This window comes from Rhinatrema bivittatum, chromosome 8, assembly GCF_901001135.1.
Source record: "Rhinatrema bivittatum chromosome 8, aRhiBiv1.1, whole genome shotgun sequence".
Taxonomy (NCBI): Eukaryota; Metazoa; Chordata; class Amphibia; order Gymnophiona; family Rhinatrematidae; genus Rhinatrema; species Rhinatrema bivittatum.
Genome location: NC_042622.1, coordinates 220217465 through 220237057, shown reverse-complemented (window position 1 = coordinate 220237057; position 19593 = coordinate 220217465). Strand labels below are relative to the sequence as shown.

Genomic DNA, 19593 nt, shown 5'->3' with positions numbered 1-19593 from the left:
TATAGGAAGGGCAGAAGGGTAATTGTGTCGATAAGCGGAGGCCCGTGAGTCTTGAATTAGAGGACATTTTGTTGGTTGCATGGACAGAATATATATTTTATTAATGTCAGAAATTTTCTGTATCAGTGGGGGAGCTGAAACAGATACAAACGGTCTCCATGCCTCCTTCTTCGGGAGGCGAGGCACTATGGAGTTGGGGTATACAACCAGAGGGAGACAGGGATGGGATTTGGGGGGGGGGGGGGGGGGGGGGGGGGGGAAGAGGGCTGGGTGGGGGATGGGGAGGGGAAACGATATGTTCAATTGCCTGAGAACCTTTGGGGAAGGGGTCTATCGGGCTAATGGTCGGAGAAGGGGGAAGGTGTTCAGCTCCTAGGCTGGGGGCCGAACACGGTAACATACAATGTCTGGTATATCTATACACAACAGCTATATTGCTGGATAAAATATGGCTGACAGGCTTAGAATCCTCTCATGGAACATAGCAGGTATTGGTTCCCCAGTAAAATGTTCAAAACTTCTGACCTTTATATGTAGATGCAAAGCGCAAATAGCGTATATTCAGGAGACCTACTTAAATGATCAAGAGCATAATAAGTTAAAAAAGGACTGGGTGAGGGAAGTATACCATTCCTCTGCTGTGCAAAGAAAAGGGGGAGTAGCCATTCTGATTGGGAAGCAATTAGTATGGGAATGGTGCTCTACCATGAAAGATCCAAAAGGCTGGTACATTATACTTGTGGGGAGAATTCAGGGTCGCCCCGTAACTATATGCAGTGTGTATGCTCCCAACGCCTACTCCCACCAGTTCTTCGTAACCTTAATGAACGAACTCCTTGCAAAAGCAGAGGGTCATATGATAGTGATGGGTGACTTCAACCGTGTGGTTGAGCCCACTCTGGATAGGTCCTCCCAGGTGACAATCCCCGCAATGGGTAAGAATAAGGGTATCCCCTTATATGCAAACATCTGCAATTACTCGATATATGGAGGTCTCTACACCCAGAGGAGTCTGATTTCACCCATATCTCTCGGGCCCACAAGACAATGTCTAGGATAGACTATATTTTAATATCCAATCAGTGTCTGGCTAAGGTGCAAAAGGCAGAGATTGGGCAACCTGAATTCTCCGATCATTCACATGTGTGGGTGGAGATGAGCTGGGAAGGGCCAATGAGGGGTCCCATTCGATGGAGATTTCCATCTCACCTGGCAAGGGATAGGGATTTTCAGTCCTATCTAAAAGAAAAATGGGATGATTACCAAATTAACAGAAGCCAACATAAATTGACTCCCATTCCATTTTAGGAGGTCGGAAAATCCGTTATAAGAGGAGACATTACAACATATATGATCAGGAGATCAACATTGTTAAATCACTGTATTATAGAGCTAGAAAGAGAATTACGATTGGTAAAGAGAAAATCGATCAATGCCTCGTCAGAGACCACAAAAAAGATATAGGGAAACCTTATATTCCCTCAATAGCCATATACATCAGAAAACACAGAAACAGCAACTTATGTCCCATCAACTGTATCGTTTTGGCAATAAGACAGGCAAATTAATGGCATCCTTAGTCAAATCTCAGAGAGGCCACACGTTTATTGTAGCACTTAGGGATGCCGGGGGAACAAGACAGTCATCGGCAGCTGACATCTGCCATATTTTTAGGTCATTTTATGAAAATCTATATAATCATGTTGAAACCGAAGAGGCGGAGCAGAATTTTTTTCACAGGGCTGTCACTCCCGCAGATCTCAGCGTAGCAATTAATGTGGTTAAATAGCCCAATCTCGCTACAAGAGATCTTAGATGGAATTAAGGCCAGCCCATCCCACAAAGCCCCAGGACCTGACGGATTCAATGCGGACTATTACAAGATTGTGAGCAGGGATATTGGAGAAACCCTTAAGGACTAAACCAGGGATCTTTCCCCAAAGAAGCAAAACTAGCATATATAACAGTCCTCCCTAAGGGAGGGAAGGATCCCCTACTGGTGGGTCTCTTATAGACCGATCTTTTTACTTAATTTTGACCTTAAAAGTTGTTTGCTAAAATTATAGAGACCAGATTACAAGTAGTTCTGCCCTCCCTGATATCCCATGATCAAGTTGGCTTTGTAAAAGGAAGGTCATCATTCAAAACACATACTTCGCCTTTGGACGGCAATGTTGCAGAGCAAAATCCTTGGGGTACCATCATTGGTAGTAGAATTCAACGCCGAAAAAGCGTTTGATAGGGTAGTTTGGAAATATCTTCTCTCAGTCCTAAGGAAATATGGCTTCGACGGAGATATAAGAAAAATCTCCCTGCTCTATCAGGAACCCACCTCTTGTATTCTCGCTAATGGGACTATATCACAACCATTCGAACTGAAACGGGGCACCCGTCAGGGCTGCCCATTATCCCCTTTGTTGTATATTTTATCCTTGGACCTACTCCTAAGGAAAATTGCAGAGACACCAGGAATTAAAGGGTTTGAGACCACAGGGCATAGCTTTAAAATAGCTGCCTTTGCGGATGATATTCTGGTTTTCTTAATTTACCCAATGAGATCCCTTCCGGAAGTCATGAGATATCAGGAACAGTTTGGACTTTTCTCAGGCTAAAAATAAATTTGGATAAGTTGGAGGCTTTAGATGTCACGGGGCAATTAAGACTCAATGGCCCGGCTCATTCCCATTGAAATGAGTGGAGGAGGACATGAAATACCTAGGTATTAAAATCTCCACAGATATTCACAACATATACAATCGTAATTTCCTGCCCCTGTTGACAAAAACCAAAGACAGATTAGAAATGTGGCAGAACCTGCCCCTATCGTTGGGAGGTAGGATACAGCTGTTTAAGATGACAGAACTGCCTAGATGGCTATATCTACTCCAAATGCTCCCAATCTGGCTCAAAAAGAAACATGTAAAGGAATTGGAGAGGAGATTGAGTCAGTTACTTTCGAGAGGGAAGCGGGCTCGCTTATCCTTAAAATTGTTACAACTCCCATGAGAAGAAGGGGGCATGGATTGTCCAAATATTCATAATTATAATCTAGCGAGCCTCCTGCAACATATTCAGGATTGGTTGTGTGGACCAGAAACTTTTTCTCCTTCCCTCTTCCTAAAGCTTGTTATGACTTTCTCGGACTACAGAATCTGTTGCATGTGCCAGGGAGCACCCTGCCGCAAATAATCCAACAGAATCCCATTATTAAAAACTGCAGACCTGTGTGGCAGATTGGGAGTTGCCTGGGAGATCTCACCCTTTATGTCTATAATTGGACATCCTAGATTTCCTCCGGGGATAGAAAACCCAGTGTTCCGGGTATGAGCGAGAAAAGGGCTAGAATTCCTTCACCAATTCATACATGAGGAGACAGGAGCAATATACACCTTTGAGGATTTGAGATTGGAATATGACCTGGCCCATAAAGAGTTCTATGCTTACCTACAGACCAGACATTTCATTGAACATGATCTTTCTCTTAAGTCCAGATTGCTCAACTCCCAAAAGTTTAAGGAATTCTCCTCCCTTCCTAAGGGGCAAAAATATCTTGTGCCTCTCTGAACAAGGCTATTAACCAAATACGGGTGGATGGGCAACTCCAGTTCTTAGCGGATAAGTGGAATAAGGAATCAGACATTCCGGTCACTGGTAACATACTGAAAGAGTCTGATGGGTCTAAAGAAATTGTCAGATAATGTGCTAATGTGGGAAATACATTTTAAATTCCTTAGATGTCTGTATATCTCCGAGGCATGGGCATTTAAGATCAAATTAACGGACAGTGATCAATGTTTAAAGTGTGGTACAGCACCAGGAACATTATTTCATAGAGTCTGGGGGGCTGCAGTCACATCTGAGAGTTTTGGTGCAAGGTATTGAAATGTCTCAGTGAAATGTTTCAAATAGCAATTAATGACTCTGCCATTATGTCTAAGTATATGGATGATTTAAAAGAGGTCACCACAGACAGCCAACACAGGCTTTTGAAGAAAGCTTTTTTACTAACAAAAAAATCGATACTGGATTTCTGGCTCAAGGAGGGCATTCCTAATCGGACGTACTGGAAGCTAAAGATGCACAAAATGGCAGTCTTTGAGCAGCTTTCGGCAAGGAAGGAATCTCCTGCCAAATACAACGAGTTCCTGAGGATTTGGCATGCATACCTGATGTCATTGAATGCAAAATCCAGAAGCAACCTTCTCGACCTTCGTTAAGACCTTCTCAGGGCAAAGAGTTATGGACAGATGCGGTGATGGACACTCCCTCATAAGGCAAAGAGTTATCTGGGAGAAGGGGGTGGGAGGGAAGGGTTTGGGGAAGATTTGATGTTTAAAATGTGTCTCCTAACTATTACTGAAGCACTGTATGAAAAAGTTGAAAAACTAAAATAAAGGAGTAAAAAAAAAAAGCACTACATGTATAAACCTTAATCTTTATGTTTATTCTGTCCTGTGCAATTTCTTGTGTTATTCTCCCAATTGCTTGGTTGTCAGCAGAAGCTGTTTGTATAAAAGGCTAGGTCTGTAAGCTGTTGGTTAAATAAAAAGTTTTAAAAAAAGAAGAGGTGTGGCTCAAATTATTTGAACTGACTCACAAAGAAACCCTTTCCAGTAAATATTTCAAACTTGTGCTAGTTCCTTCCCTTTTTTGTGTCTCTTACCCTGTGTCTACAACAGTAATGGCTCTTCTACCCCTAGCTCGGGCCACGCTGCAGCAACTCCCCCAGGAAGGCACAAAGACAGCAGGGGGACTGCAGCGTGTGCCAGGTTTCCAGCTGCAGCTGTGTGAGCCACTGACAAGGCTAACCCCCACTTGGGACATCACGTGTCACAGAGGGACAAACCAAAAAGCATGTTTGGGTTTTTTCATAAAGTGCACTAAGAATGTAATTTGGGAAAAATCAATACAACGCCTGTTGCCAGCAGTCAAAGCTCTGCAGATGTTTGCACAGTGATTGAAAGAAGGCAAAAATAAAAGTTCTGTGATGTGGAAGAGAGTTTCAGGCACAGAGTCAATGCTATTACGTCCAATTACCCACTCCTATCACAGCTTTTTCTACTCAACCAATTTCAAAACAACCTGCTGATCAAAATTGCCTGGCAGGCTGCCAGGCCACAACTCCACAGAGAGGCGCTGACCCTACAGGGAAGGCAGCAACGCTGTAAATGGGATTCAGCAAAAATCCTGTATCACGGAGGTCTGTCTTGGAAAGTTCAGTCCAGAGCAGCTGAGCTGCTGGCCTCTGACCGAGTCACACATCACAGTAAGTGTTGACAGTTTCTGAAGATGTGCCCTCTCCAGAGCAGGGCTGAAGGAAATTAAAGCGGGTCCTCAGAAAAACAGTGGAACCAACCCAGCGTAGACTTCCAGGGGCCAAAGCAAGGCGTAGGTTAGGTTATTCAATATGAGTGCTCAAATAGCAAACTGTCATAAGAACATAAGAAATTGCCATACTGGGTCAGACCAAGGGTCCATCAAGCCCAGCATCCTGTTTCCAACAGAGGACAAACCAGGCCATAAGAACCTGGCAAGTACCCAAACACTAAGAAGATCCCATGCTACTGATGCTAGTAATAGCAGTGGCTATTCTCTAAAGCAACTTGATTACTAGTAGTTAATGGATTTCTCCTCCAAAAATTTATCCAAACCTTTTCTAAACCTAGCTACACTAACTGCACTAACCACATCCTCTGGCAATAAGTTCCAGAACTTAATTATGCATTGAGTGAAAAAGAATTTTCTCCAATTAGTTTTAAATGTGCTGCTTGCTAACTTCATGGCGTGCCCACTAGTCCTTCTATTATCCGAAAAAGTAAATAACCAATTCAAATTTACTTGTTCCAGACCTCTAATGATTTTAAAGACCTCTATCATATCTCCCCCAAGCTGAACAGCCCTAACCTCTTCAGCCTTTCCTCATAGGGGAGCTGTTCCATCCCCTTTATCATTTTGGTAGCCCTTCTCTGTACCTTCTAAAGTGCAACTATATCTTTTTTGAGATGCGGAAACCAGAATTGTACACGGTATTCAAGGGGCGGTTTCACCATGGAGAGATATTATGACATTTTCCATTTTATTAACCATTCCCTTCCTAATAATTCCTAACATTCTGTTTGCTTTTTTGACTGCCGCAGCACACAGCCAACGATTTCAATGTACTATTCACTATGATGCCTAGATCTTTCTTGGGTGGTAGCTCCTAATATAGAACCTAATATCATATAACTACAGCTTGGGTTATTTTTCCCTAATATGCATCACCTTGCAATTGTCCACATTAAATTTCATCTGCCATTTGAATGCCCAATCTTCCAGTCTTGCAAGGTCCTCCTGCAATTTATCACAACCTGCTTGTGATTTAACTACTTTGAATAATTTGTATCAACTGCAAATCTGATTACCTTAAATTCACAGATCATTTATAAATATATTGAAAAGCACCGGTCCAAGTACAGATCCCTGAGGCACTCCACTGTTTACCCTTTTCCACTGAGAAAATTGACCATTTAATCCTACTCTCAGTTTCCTGTCTTTTAACCAGTTTGTAATCCACAAAAGGATATCACCTCTTATCCCATGAATTTTTAGTTTTCTTAGAAGCCTCTCATGAGGAACTTTGTCAAACGCCTTCTGAAAATCCAAATACACTACATCTACTGGTTCACCTTTATCCACATGTTTATTAACCCCTTCAAAAAAATGAAGCAGATTTGTGAGGCAAGACTTCCCTTGGGTAAATCCATGCTGTGTTCCATTAAACCATTTCTTTCTATATGTGATTTTGATCTTTAGAATAGTTTCCACTAATTTTCATGGCACTGAAGTCAGGCTCACTGGTCTATAGTTTCCCGGATCACCCCTGGAGTCCTTTTTAAATACTGGGATACTGCTGTTGAGAGGAAATTGATAATAAATCACATTTGTTTTCTCTACAGACTACACAAGGTTTCGATAGTATCCATTGTCTACTGCTAGATGGCTTATGTTAGGGCAACTATACATTTGCCTTTTGGTACAGCAGTTGCTTATCTATTTGTTTGTACTTTGTGATCCTATGGTTTGCATATGTATCTTTTCTGATTGTACAACTTGTGTTATTGTTTGCTAGAGCTCAATAAAACTGTTTAAACAGATATTGGGGTTACATCAGATACCCTCCAGTCTTCAGGTACAATGGATGATTTTAATGATAGGTTACAAATTTTAACTAATAGATCTAAAATGTCATATTTTAGTTCCTTTAGAACCTGGGATGCTTACCATCCGGTCCAGGTGATTTGCTACTCTTTAGTTTGTCAATCTCACCTACTACATCTTCCAGGTTCACTGTGATTTGGTTCAGTTCATCTGACTCATCACCTCTGAAAACCATCTCCAGAACCAGTATCTCCCCAACATCCTCATTAGTAAACACAGAAGCAAATAATTCATTTAATCTTTCTGCAATGGCCTTATCTTCCCTGAGAGCCCCTTTAATCCCTCGGTCATCTAACGGTCCAACCGACTCCCTCACAGGTTTCTTGCTTTGGATATATTTTTAAAAGGTTTTATTATGAGTTTTTTTCTCAATGGCCAACTTCCTTTCAAATTTTCTCTTCGCCTGTCTTATCAATGTTTACACTTAAATTGACAAAGCTTATGCTTTTTCCTATTTTCTTCAAATGGATCCTTCACCATTTAACCATGCCTTCCTTCCACCTTTCTTAATGCGTGGAATATATCTGGACTGCGCTTCTAACATTGTGTTTGTAAATAATGTCCATGCCTGTTGAACACTTTTAACCTTTGCAGCTACACCATTCAGTTTTTTTTCTATTTTCTTCATTTTATCGAAGTTTCCCTTTTGAAAATTTAGTGTTAGAGCTGTAGATTTACTTATTGTCCCCCATCCAGTCATTAGTTTAAATTTGATCATGTTATGATCACTAATGCCAAGTGGCTCCACCACCGTAACCTCTCTCACCAAATCCTGCATTCCACTAAGAATTAAATCTAAAATTGCTCCCTCTCTCGTTGGTTCCTGAACCAATTGTTCCATGAAGCAGTCATTTATTCCATCTAGGAACTTTATGTCTCTAGCATGTCCTGTTGTTACATTTACCCAGTCAATATTGGGGTAACTTTAATCTTCCATTATTACTGCACTGCCAAATTGGTTAGCTTCCCTGATTTCTCTTAGCATTTTATCATCTGTCTGATCATTTAGGCCAGGTGGATGGTAGTATACTCCTATAATTATACTCTTACCCAACACACATAGGATTTCTACCCATATTGATTCTGAGCATTTAGTCTCTTGTATGATCTTTATCCTGTTGGACTCTATACCCTCCCGGACATAAAGTGCCACACCCCCGCCAAGTTGATCCTCCCTATCATTGCGATATAATTTGTACCCTGATATAGCATTGTCCCATTGGTTATCCTCCTTCCACTAGGTCTCTAAGATGCCCATTATGTCAATCTCATCATTCACTACTATACACTCTAACTCTCCCATCTTACTTCTTAGACTTCTGGCATTGGCATACAGATATTTCAAAGTGTAATTTTTGTTTGTATTAACAACCTGCTTTTCAGCTGACAGGGATAATTTGGAATTCTTTACCTCAGGTGGTTCTTTACTTATAGGCACATGGAATAGTTTTGCTTTTATTGGAACCTCTCTGTTGGGATGCCCTAACTCTGTTTCATTAGTATCCTTCAAAGATACATTCCTCCGAACCATGCACTGCTGAGTGACTGTCGGCTTTCCCCTTTGTCAGGCTGGAGGAAAACAGCAGCATGCAACCAAACCATCTGTCTCCAGGTGCTGCTCGTGTTTAAAAGGTAAACAAAGGGACAGAGACAGGATGGAAGCAGTCCAGAGAAGGGCGACCAAAACAGTGGATAATCTTCATAAAATGACTTATGAGAAGAGATTGAAGAACCTAAATATGTATACCCTGGAGGAGAGGAGGAGCAGGGGTGACATGATACAGACTTTCATATACTTGAAAGGTTTTAATGATCCATGGTCAACAACAAACCTTTCCATTGGAAAAAAGTAAGTAGAACTAGGTCATGATTTGAAACTCCAGGGAGGAAGACTCAGAACCAATATCAGGAAGTATTTCTTCGCGGAGAGGGTGGTGGATGCCTGGAATGCCCTTCCGGAGGAAGTGGTGAAGACCAGAACTGTGAAGGATTTCAAAGGGGTCATGGGATAAACACTGTGGATCCATAAAGGCTAGAGGATGGGAATGAAGAGAAGAGGCATGGGGGTGGCTTGCTGGAATGGAGGCTACTATCTGGTGATTACTACCCTTACTCAATAAGCCTTCACATGGTTAATGCAACTCCAACATTGCTTTCTGCTTCAACGGCAAGGGGAAATATGGAAAAGAGGATTTGCATTCAGACAACAACCAACAAGGACTGAACTACACAGTCTGGGTAAACAAATAAGCATGGGGGGTAGCTTGCTTATTGCAGCAGTTACTACCCTAAACCAATTAAGCCTGATACTTCATTTTGAATGCATATACAGCATTACCTCTCTGCTTCAACGGCAGGGAGCAATATGGAAAAGAGGATTTACATTCAGACAACATCCAACAAGGCACTGATCTGTGCAATCTGGGTAAACAAGCATCGGGGTAACTTGCGTGATGTGGCGGTTACTACCCTTAACCATTAAGCCTTATGCTCACCTTTGATGCAACTAAAGCATTACTCTCTGCATCAATGGCAGGGGGTGGCAGGAAATTTGAATCAAACAGTTACCAACAAGGGCCCTGAACTTGGTGGTCGATAAAACAGATAAGTATGGGAAAATAAGTGTGGGAGCTTGCTGGGCAGACTGGATGGGCCAATTGGTCTTTTTCCGCCGTCATTTTTATGTTTATATGTAAATCATTATTCCTCCATCTTTCATCACAGGACAAAGGAGACTGACTGAAAGTCAAACATTGTATGACCATCAGTGTCCATCTCGATCTTTCTCTCAGCAGAAAACGCTCAACTACTGGGCAGGCTTTCCTGCAGTGCAACTGTGAAGCACAACACAAAGAAACTAATTGTGAAGGAATGTATGCAGAGAAAATTAAATAAGCCCAAAAGTCAGTGAAGAGAGGAGAACTTCCTGGATGACAGAGAACCTGCTGAGCCTGTCTCTCCAACATATCTCTCCAGGTGCTAAAAAGGACGCTTCAGGTCTTTCAGATCAGGGATGCAGACATAAAATACTGAGAGAATGGCTCACAATTACCCAACATGAAGCATTATTTCCCAAGAATTTGGTTTAAGGACTCAGCAGCTTTTCATCTCTCTGCAACTGCACACAGCTCTCTATGACATTTCAAGGCTTACATCCCAGTCACCATTTTGAATACCCCGATAAATACCAGTCCACACTAGGGGAGCTGGAGACTTCTCTATTCCACTGGCCAAGAGATGCCCTCAGAGCCCACAATGACCAGAACTACTCAAGCTGGATCACCGAGTATTTTCCTTCGTGAACTATAAGAAAATAGAACAGACTAGCAGGAAGACAGCCAGAAGTACATAAGAACTGCCAAGCTGGGTCAAACCAAGGTCCATTGAGCCCAGCATCCTGTCTCCGAAAGTGGCCAATCCAGGTCAAAAGTACCTGTCAGATCCCCTAAAGTAGTCTAATTCAATATTTCTTAACCCTCTCCTGGAGGCATACCTAACCAGTTGGGTTTTCAGGCTATCCATAATGAATATGCATGAGAAAGATGTCTCATACATATTCAATGTGGCAATCTTGAAAACCCAACTAACTAGGTGTGCCTACAGGAGAGGATTGAGAAACACTGGTCTAATTCCTCTTACTCATTTCCAGGGATAGCAATAGCTATCTTTATTTATTTATTTGATGAGTTTTAAATACCGTTATTTGGTTGAGCCATCATAACGGTTTACAAAAGTATACATTTATCTAATAACATGTTTTCCTACAGGCACTTATTGGAACCACTTCTAAACATCACTATGCTAGTCACCTTGAACAGGCCCTCTGGCACCAGATTTCACAGCCTGACAGTGCACTGAGTGAAAAGCTATTGCTACAATCTGTTTTGAATTTGCTGGTTGTTAGTTTCATGGAATGTCCCCTTGTTTTAGTATTATTTGAAAGGGTAAATAACCGTCCTTCATTTACCTGTGCCACCAACTCATGATTTTATAAACTTCTATCATATCCCCTCTCAGCCATCTCTTTTCCAAGCTGAAAAGCCCTAGCCTCCTCTGGATCTTTTCTACTTCTGCTATGCCTTTCTTGAGATGGGAAGACCAAAACTGTACACAACACTCAAAGTGCGGTCGCACCATGACCCAAAGTAGAGGCAATATAATATTTTCCAACTCCTTTCCAGATCATTTCTAACATTCTATTTGCTTTTCTGACCACCACCACAAACTGAGCAGAGGATATCAATGTATTGTCCCAAAAGGACTCCAAGGTCCTTTTCTGGGTAGTGACTCCCAGTTTCATATACCTGTATTTGCGATTACTTTTGCCCATGTTCATTACTTTGATCTTTTCTACATTAAATTTCACCTAGCGTTCAGTTGCCCAGTTTCTTAATCTCACAAGGTTCTTCTGCAGTTCCTCACAATCCACTGCCGTTTTAACAACTTTGAATATATTTTTGTCATCTGCAAATATGATCACCACACTCATCATTCCCTTTTCCAGATCATTTATGAATATGTTAAACAGCACAGGTTGCAGTATCGATCCTTGTGGCACTCCACTAGCAACTTTACTCCATTTGTAAAACAGACCACTTAGTCTTATCCTCTGTTTCTGGCCTTTTAACCAGTTATTAGTACAAAAATCCTTTTTTTATCCTGCCTTGGACTGACAAAGGAGGAGCAAGCATGGTGATATCTGCAGGCCTCAAGCAAGGTTCTTGGGCAGGGAGAGATGGGGCAAGGTAAAAAACGAAGTTTGCTCCAGCATTAGTCTGAAGACCATTGATGAGGGTGCAGTAGCATAGCAGCCTTTGGTTCACCTGTGTAAGGCTATGGTCAGAGGTGGAAGCCTTTAAGAAGGTGAAAACAAATAGGTGTCATGAAAGGACGAACTACAGATGTGAGAAGGCCAAAAATTGCTAACAAGCTCCTAAATCCTGCCACAGAGACCTCAGGAGTCAGCTGCCAAGATACAAGTTTTAGCTTTGCTGCATGGTCACCTAACTCTACAACTCATATAAAGGAAAATGCTTCACATGAACCTAAAAGGGTGGCACAGAACAAAGAAGAGCCAAAATTCACCTATACATAAACCAAACCATTTGTTGGAACTAGAATATGATCACTGATAAAGAAAGTCTTTTACCTCAACGAAAATAAGGGTCTTCCATAGTTTGAGGTTCAGATATTCAGAGAGATAGCCATGTTAGTCTGGTGTAGCAAAAATGACACAATGTGATAGCACCTTATAACTAACCAATTTCTTGAAGCATGAACTTTCTAGGACAGAGTCTACTTTGTCAGATGCATGAGGCGAAGTACAGAGGTAGGTAAAAGGGGCAGGGCCGACGCCATGGAGCATGGCGAGCCCCGCCGTGAGGCCTGGACGGGAGACTGAGAGCGGGGGAGCCGGGGACACCAGACTCCCCCGCTCTCCTCCACAGCTGCGGCTGTGGAGGAGAGCCAGGAAAAGAATAAATGGGCATAAATTTGACATTAGAAATGGCAACAGAGAACAGTAGGTGAACATTTCATCCTTCCAAGACATTCTCTATCTGACCATACTCCTACAAAGGACCTTCAAATAAACATTCCAGTGTGAAACTGCTGAATTGGAGCTCATAAAAAAAAACAAAAACCTTAACACCATTGCCCTAGGTCTGAATAGAGACAATGGCTTCATGGCACGATACCACTGTCTATGAACTTAACTATTCTTAGATCATTCTGTCTTTTCACACTTACCTCAGTTGTCAGTAGTCTGGACTATAATGCTATTGAGACTATTTCCAAATCCTGCCTGCCTATTCAATGCCTTCTCTCTGTTCTGTATCTCTCCTCTCTCCCCCCCCCCCCCCCCCATCTCTATAATTTACCTACCTCTGTACTTCACTTGATACATCTTACAAAGTGGACTCTGTCCTTGAAAGCTCATGCCTCAAATTGTCTATAAGATGCTACCTGTCTCATGTCATTTGTGCAAACTTTGAGGAGTTTGCTGGTTTCCAGAGAAAGGACCCTATGCTCCCATGAAACCGAATTCTTTCTTCTGAGGACCATACCACTAGTGTTACACAAATTATTTTCTTTTTTTGGCCTGGAGCATTCCCCTTCTTTGGGCTTCTAGCTCAATCAGAAACAGCCTCATCTGGGTTACAGCACAATGCGCCTTCTTCATTCTCAACTACCCAGGAAATTTCCATTATTTTTTATATCTCACTGCCAATACAATTCAGTCATCATGACAGTCCTTGGCAAACAGCTGATCACAGCTCCCTCCAGAACCTGGATAATATAGAGCCTGCATCTACCAGTAGGTATCAAATTTCTGAGCAATGGTTGAGACTCCCTACCTCTTCCATAGCATCCCCAGCCAACCCTGCAAGCAGAAGCCTAGTCTGGAAATGTTTGGTACTGAGCCACTGGACCAATAGCAAAATTTAAACACAGGTTAGATATTTTCTTCCCCTGCACACACAAGCAATGTTATATTATGTTACATTTATTTATGACACCTAACACACATTAGCCACTATTCTGCTTTCGGCAGCCACATTAGGGCTGACAACCATAGAGAATGCACAAAATTAAATATTAACAAACAAAACAAAAATATATATACAGAAATACCTTTTTATTGGACTAACAATACATTTCTTGAATAGCTTTCAAGAGTTAATACTCTCTTCTTCGGGTCAGAATTCAAATGAACAAAAGATAATTATCAGGAAATATATTGTAGTGCAGAACCATAAGTAAATCATAAAAGGCATTCCAGTTATCAGACTCTTTGGAACTGACAAAAAAGGACAAAGAGTTTCCTAACACATTATGAACCATAAAATTATATTTCCTGTCACCTTTTTTTTTTAAATGTATTTATTTGTGTTATATATATTCTGCCTTTCAGGAACTTCAACGCAGATTACATTCAGGTACTGTAGGTATGTCCCTATCCCCAGAAGGCTCACAATGTTTGTACCTGAGGCAATCTAGGCTGAAGTAACTTGCCCAAAATCACAAAGAGTAGCAGCAGGATTTAAACCTTAGTTTCCCTGGTTCATAGACCATTGCACTAACCACTAGGCTACTCCTCCACTCCACTATCAATTTATCCAACTCAGTTTACTAGTCTTTAATAGTTGGTGGTTATACTCTGCTCCAGTTTCTTAGGATTACTCTCCTACTTTTCTGATCACACATAAACCCTCTCTCACCCTATCACTGGAATGCCTTTTATGAGTCACTTGTTACAACCATACTACTTCATATTTCCTGGTGATGTCATCTTTTGCTCACCTGAACTCTGACCAGAAGAAAAGAGAGTATTATATCTCAAAAGCTAGTCAAGAAATGTATTGTTAATGCAATAACAAGATTATCACCTTACATATAATTTTTGTTAACTTTTATTTTTGTGTATTCAAATGGACTAACACAACAAACTACTTCACCACAGAAAAGGAAGCAAAGGTTGCTGAAGATTTTGCGGGGCTTTTATTGGTTCTGAAATAAACCTGAAGTTGTTACTCCCTTGGTAAAGGATAGTTTATGTTTTGATAGGTCAGTGGAACAGAGCAGGACAGGTCAATTAATTCAGCCCATTTACATAACGTCGATACGGCATCACAAAAAATAATGTAAAAATGCAAAACAGGCGATTCTCACACATACACCACACCTACTCCCTTCTCACTTACTCCCCTTATTCAATCCCCATCCCCTCTCACTCAAGCTCAACACCCCCCCCCCCTCCCCTTTCCCGTCTCACCCAAGTACCATTCCTATTCGCCCTTTGTCACTCAACTCCCACCCGCGTATTCCCCACCCTCTACTCCCCTCCCTCACCTCACTCCCACCTGCCCTGTCCCTTCCCTCACCCCGTCCACCTCTGGATTCCTCTCCTCTTTCGTCCCCAGGGCCCAACTCACTGGTAGTTTTCCGGTTCCCCCGTCTCTCGGTTCTTCAGCACCACCATATCGCACTGACCCAACCCGGCTCAGTCCACTCTAATCCGAAACCGACGCAGCAAAAGGTTAGTGAACAGCAGGAAAACACAAAATGTCCGCACTTCCGGCTTCAGGGGCCCGGCCCTGCCCCCCTCCCAGACGGAAGTGATGTCAACTGCTCGCTTAATTGGTGAAGCTGCTGTAGTATCTGGAGAAGTAGTGCAGGGAGCTAGGGTGCGGGAAGACGAGTGCAGAGAGCTGCGGGGAGGGAGGTAAGATGATGGGGAGAGCTCTGCAAAGAGAGCCTAGGGTGGGGGGGGGGGGGAAGGTAGTGAGGGAGCCGGGGCAGAGGTAGAGCAGTAAGGAGAGATGCAGTGAGCAGAATGCACTGGTAATATAAACATAGTAAATGACGGTGGTCCATCGAATCTGCTCAGCAAGGGGTTTACGGTTATAAATGCAGCTCCGTGCAGGTTATATCCCATGTCTTCTGTTTAGGGTTGTAATTGTTGCTCGGTGCACCTTTTAGAGTTGAAACTGCCCCTCCGTGCAGATTATCCCCTCACCTTCTGATCTGGGTTGTCACTGCTTCTCCGTTTAGTTATCCCCATGCTTTTCTTGAGAGCACAGTACCATCGTTTGATTGTGGCTTGGGGCTGAACCGCTGTTCCTTGCATGTTACCGCTGAGTTTTGTTTCCACGTTCTTGCCAATAAAATATCATGTTTATCCCATGTTTCTACTACCACTTTCAGGAGGGTAACAATCACCCTTTCTGTTAAAAAAAAAAAAAAAAAAAAAAAAAAAAAAAGTATTTTCTGATGCTGTTCCTGAGTCTACCTCCTTGTAGCTTCCTGTTTCCTTTCCATTGGAAATGTTTTATTTGTGTATTAATATATTTCTGGTATTTAAATGTCTAATACCTATCCCCTCTGTCTCTTTTCTCCTTTTGGGTATACGTGTTCAGGTCCTCAAGTCTGATGTGTCTTTTAGTGCAGACCCCACACCATTTTGTCTGCCTTTGGGGTTGGGTCTACTTGTGCATGCTTTCAGTTGTTTGAGATTTACTGGACACAGATTTGTTCCTGACTCCAGGTTAGAGGGCTGCCCGAGCCTCTTCAGAGCTTCATGGGTGCAGATATTGTTTTGTGATCACTGAAGATGTCATTGATTCTGTGATGGAAGGAGATGAGAGTTTGGCACTGTCTTCCCATGTTCCTGGGGTTGTGAGGATGAGCAGAATAGGAAAACAAATTGCTGCTGGTGTCGTTTTGCTTTGAAGCAAGATGCGTTCTCGAGAGCCAGCTAGCTGTGCCCACAGTCAGAGCCCCAGAGCCAGCCATACCCACAATTAGGGCCCCCATAACCAGAATAAAAGACACTAGATGTGATGTTCCTCAGTGCCTAGAATTGAGAGAGAGTCAAGGCCCTCTCCTCATTAACTGTTTTTAGAAAGCATAAGGGGAATCTCACAATCACCCAGTTTTATACTTTGTACATATACAGTTTAGAGCAATAAAGAGCACTCCACATCATAAAGAAACATTGCTCTGAGGAAAATAAAATCCCTTTTGGTGCTGGTGCATTTTTCCATGTAGGGGGGGAGAAGAGGGGGGAGCACATTAAAGCTAGTAAGGTCACCCTTTACGAAAGGTGACAGCCTCCGTGGGAGATGTGTGCTTTAAGGGGATTCATCTGTGAGAAGCATTTCCCTTGATGTGGAAAAGTCTGTAGTGAATGGGCAGGGCAAGCCTAAAAGGCACTAGGGAGAGCTGGCTGGGATCACATTCATGCTCTGTTTATACAGTGGGAATCTAAGTGGAATATTTGGGAAACTCTGAGGTGTAGGACAGAATACATTTTGGGGAAAAGGAGGAGAGTTTTGTGCAGATGTCAGTGGCAGGTTCAAGTCTTCATCCAACCCCAGTTGTATGGGTCAATGAATAGGAGCAACATAGCAGTATTCTGAGCTGATTAATTATTTCTTCCATGAGAAGAGATTGAATAACACAGTGCAGCCACTTAGGAATATTCCAGGAAATAAATATTTGGGCTATTTGACTGCCTTATTGCCTGGTTATCCAGGATAATTTGTAGGAAATAAGTCTCTCTTTTAGTTATACATTTTACCCTTACCTGAACATGAGTCTTCTTGAGATTAAAAGATTCACAAAGGAGTCTGCTCAAGGCAGCAAGATCTGACCTTTAGATTTCCTGAATGTTTAAAGGTGATATGTGGTCCTATGTTTTAAGACAAATGATAAACTTTGTTTTCTAGAAGGAAACTGTGAAGGAGTGTCCCTAAAAGCCCTCCTGTGCAGGATCAGGCATCTAGCCTCTGGTCCACCTTAAAAACCAGAGAGAGAGATAGCTCTGTGGGCGGTTCCCTGCTGAGCAGGAATAAGGGTGTGGACCCAGCTGGGATTAGACAGGCCCAGTGTCTCCAGGAGAAGACAGCTCCTATCACATCTCTGTCCTGAAGTGAATTCCTTGTGAGTTATACTGCTGGAGGGAAGCAGAATACCTTTCAGGAACACTGTTTCTGTTATAAATAAAGCTGGAATCTTTAAGAAACAAGACTGGATTCAGTGTGCCTTATGTCTCCAGCCTAAAAGCTTACTTGGCTATTCCACAGAGACCTCCTATCCTGCGATATTTCCCAAATGCACAATTGAATCTTTATGGGTAGAAATCCCTTGTGTGTTGGGGAAGAGTATAGTTATAGGGGTATACTACCGTCCACCTGGCCAAATGGTGAGTCAGACAGTGAAATGCTAAGAGAAATTAGGGAAGCTAACCAAATTGGTAGTGCAGTAATAACGGGAGATTTCAATTAACCCAATATTGACTGGGTAAATGTATCATCGGGACATGCTAGAGAGAAAGTTCCTGGATGGAATAAATGACAATTTTCTGGAGCAATTGGTTCAGGAACCGACAAGAGAGGGAGCAATTTTAGATCTAATTCTCAGTGGAGCACAGGATTTGGTGAAAGAGGTAACTGTGGTGAGGCCGCTTGGCAATAGTGATCATAATATGATCAAATTTGAATTAATGACTGGAACAGGGATAGTAAGCAAATCCATGGCTCTAGTGCCAAACTTTCAAAAGGAAACTGATAAAATGAGAAAAATAGAAAAAAACTGAAAGGAGCAGCTACAAAGGTAAAAAGTGGGCAAGAGTGTTATGAGGTGTTGGAGTGGATTCTTGGGTACTGTGGTGATGGCCATTCCCACGGGGAGGAGCCCTGTGAGGAACCGCAATACTAGGCTAGACTCTATACACGCAGAGACAGAGAAGTTGTATTTATTGTACAGCTTGATGGTACTGCCCGGGGAGCGGGCAGCAGTGAAGGGAACCCAGTGAAGTAATCCAGGGTCCTCAGCAAAGGAGACCAGTCTCACACTCGAGTAGGTGATAGGCAGCACGGCGTAGCAGGGACAGGTCCCGGATGTAGACACAGAGCGCTGAAGGTGAGACAGACTGAAAGGGTTAGTACTCACTGAAGCAGAAAGCTGTATAGTTGAAAGTCCTGGCAGGCAGAAGTTGTTCAGTGGCAGGCACCAGATTAGGGAGAGCAGGCCCTCGAGGAGTGAGTACCTCGTATTCCAGATAGGTACCTGAAATAGAGGAGAAGGACCCCCGAGGAGCGGGTACCGAGGCTAATGAAGAAATACCTCAAAGGGCAGAGAGAGCTTCCTGCGGCAGCTGGGAAGTGACAGAGTAGCTCAGACCGGAGGCGTATCCAATCCTTGCTAACTCAGTTTGTTAGCAAATGAAGGGCAGGCTAAATACCAGGATGTGATGACGTCACTCGGAGGGGATGTCCCTGAGGTTCCTGCCATGACATGGATAAAGACGTGGGTGGTATGCACATCTTAGGAGGCCCTCAAGAAAATCATGGAGAACACCGTCGCCGTTGCTGATCCGGGGACACCGGAGAGAGCGGCATGAAGATGCGGCAGCAACCATCTTCCCAAGGCTTGAGGAGAGAGAAGGAAGAAAGGTGAGGCACAGAGGTTGAAGCCGTCTGAGACCGACGGACGCAACAAAGAGGCATGGACATTGTTAAAAAAATACCATCCTAGAAGCACAGTCCAGATGTATTCCACACATTAAGAAAAGGTGGAAAAAAGGCAAAACGATTACCAGCATGGTTAAAAGGTGAGGTGAAAGAGGCTATTTTAGCCAAAAGATTTTCAATCAAAAATTGGAAGAAGGATCCAACAGAAGAAAATAGGATAAAGCATAAGTATTGGCAAGTTAAATGTAAGACATTGATAAGACAGGCTAAGGTAGAATTTGAAATTAAATTTTTAAAATATATCCGAAGCAGAAAGCTTGCGAGGGAGTCAGTTGGACCGTTAGATGATCGAGGGGTTAAAGAGGCACCTAGAGAAGATTTATTTTATTTATTTATTTATTTATAATTTTTATATACC

General features: G+C 42.5%; 1 protein-coding gene and 1 long non-coding RNA gene across 2 annotated transcripts in view; one reads left to right on the top strand and one right to left on the bottom strand.

The window, feature by feature from the left end:
- R3HDM4 (R3H domain containing 4) overlaps positions 1-15263 on the bottom strand; it is an 87610-nt gene extending 72347 nt beyond the window's left edge. The window contains exon 1 of the mRNA XM_029613456.1: positions 15135-15263. Coding sequence (XP_029469316.1) covers positions 15135-15181 — 47 coding nt within the window. The 5' untranslated portion in view covers positions 15182-15263. The remainder of the gene's footprint in view (positions 1-15134) is intronic.
- The window catches only part of LOC115097531, a 28412-nt gene continuing 23812 nt past the window's right edge, over positions 14994-19593 (top strand). The window contains exon 1 of the long non-coding RNA XR_003858299.1: positions 14994-15238. This is a non-coding gene — a long non-coding RNA (uncharacterized LOC115097531). The remainder of the gene's footprint in view (positions 15239-19593) is intronic.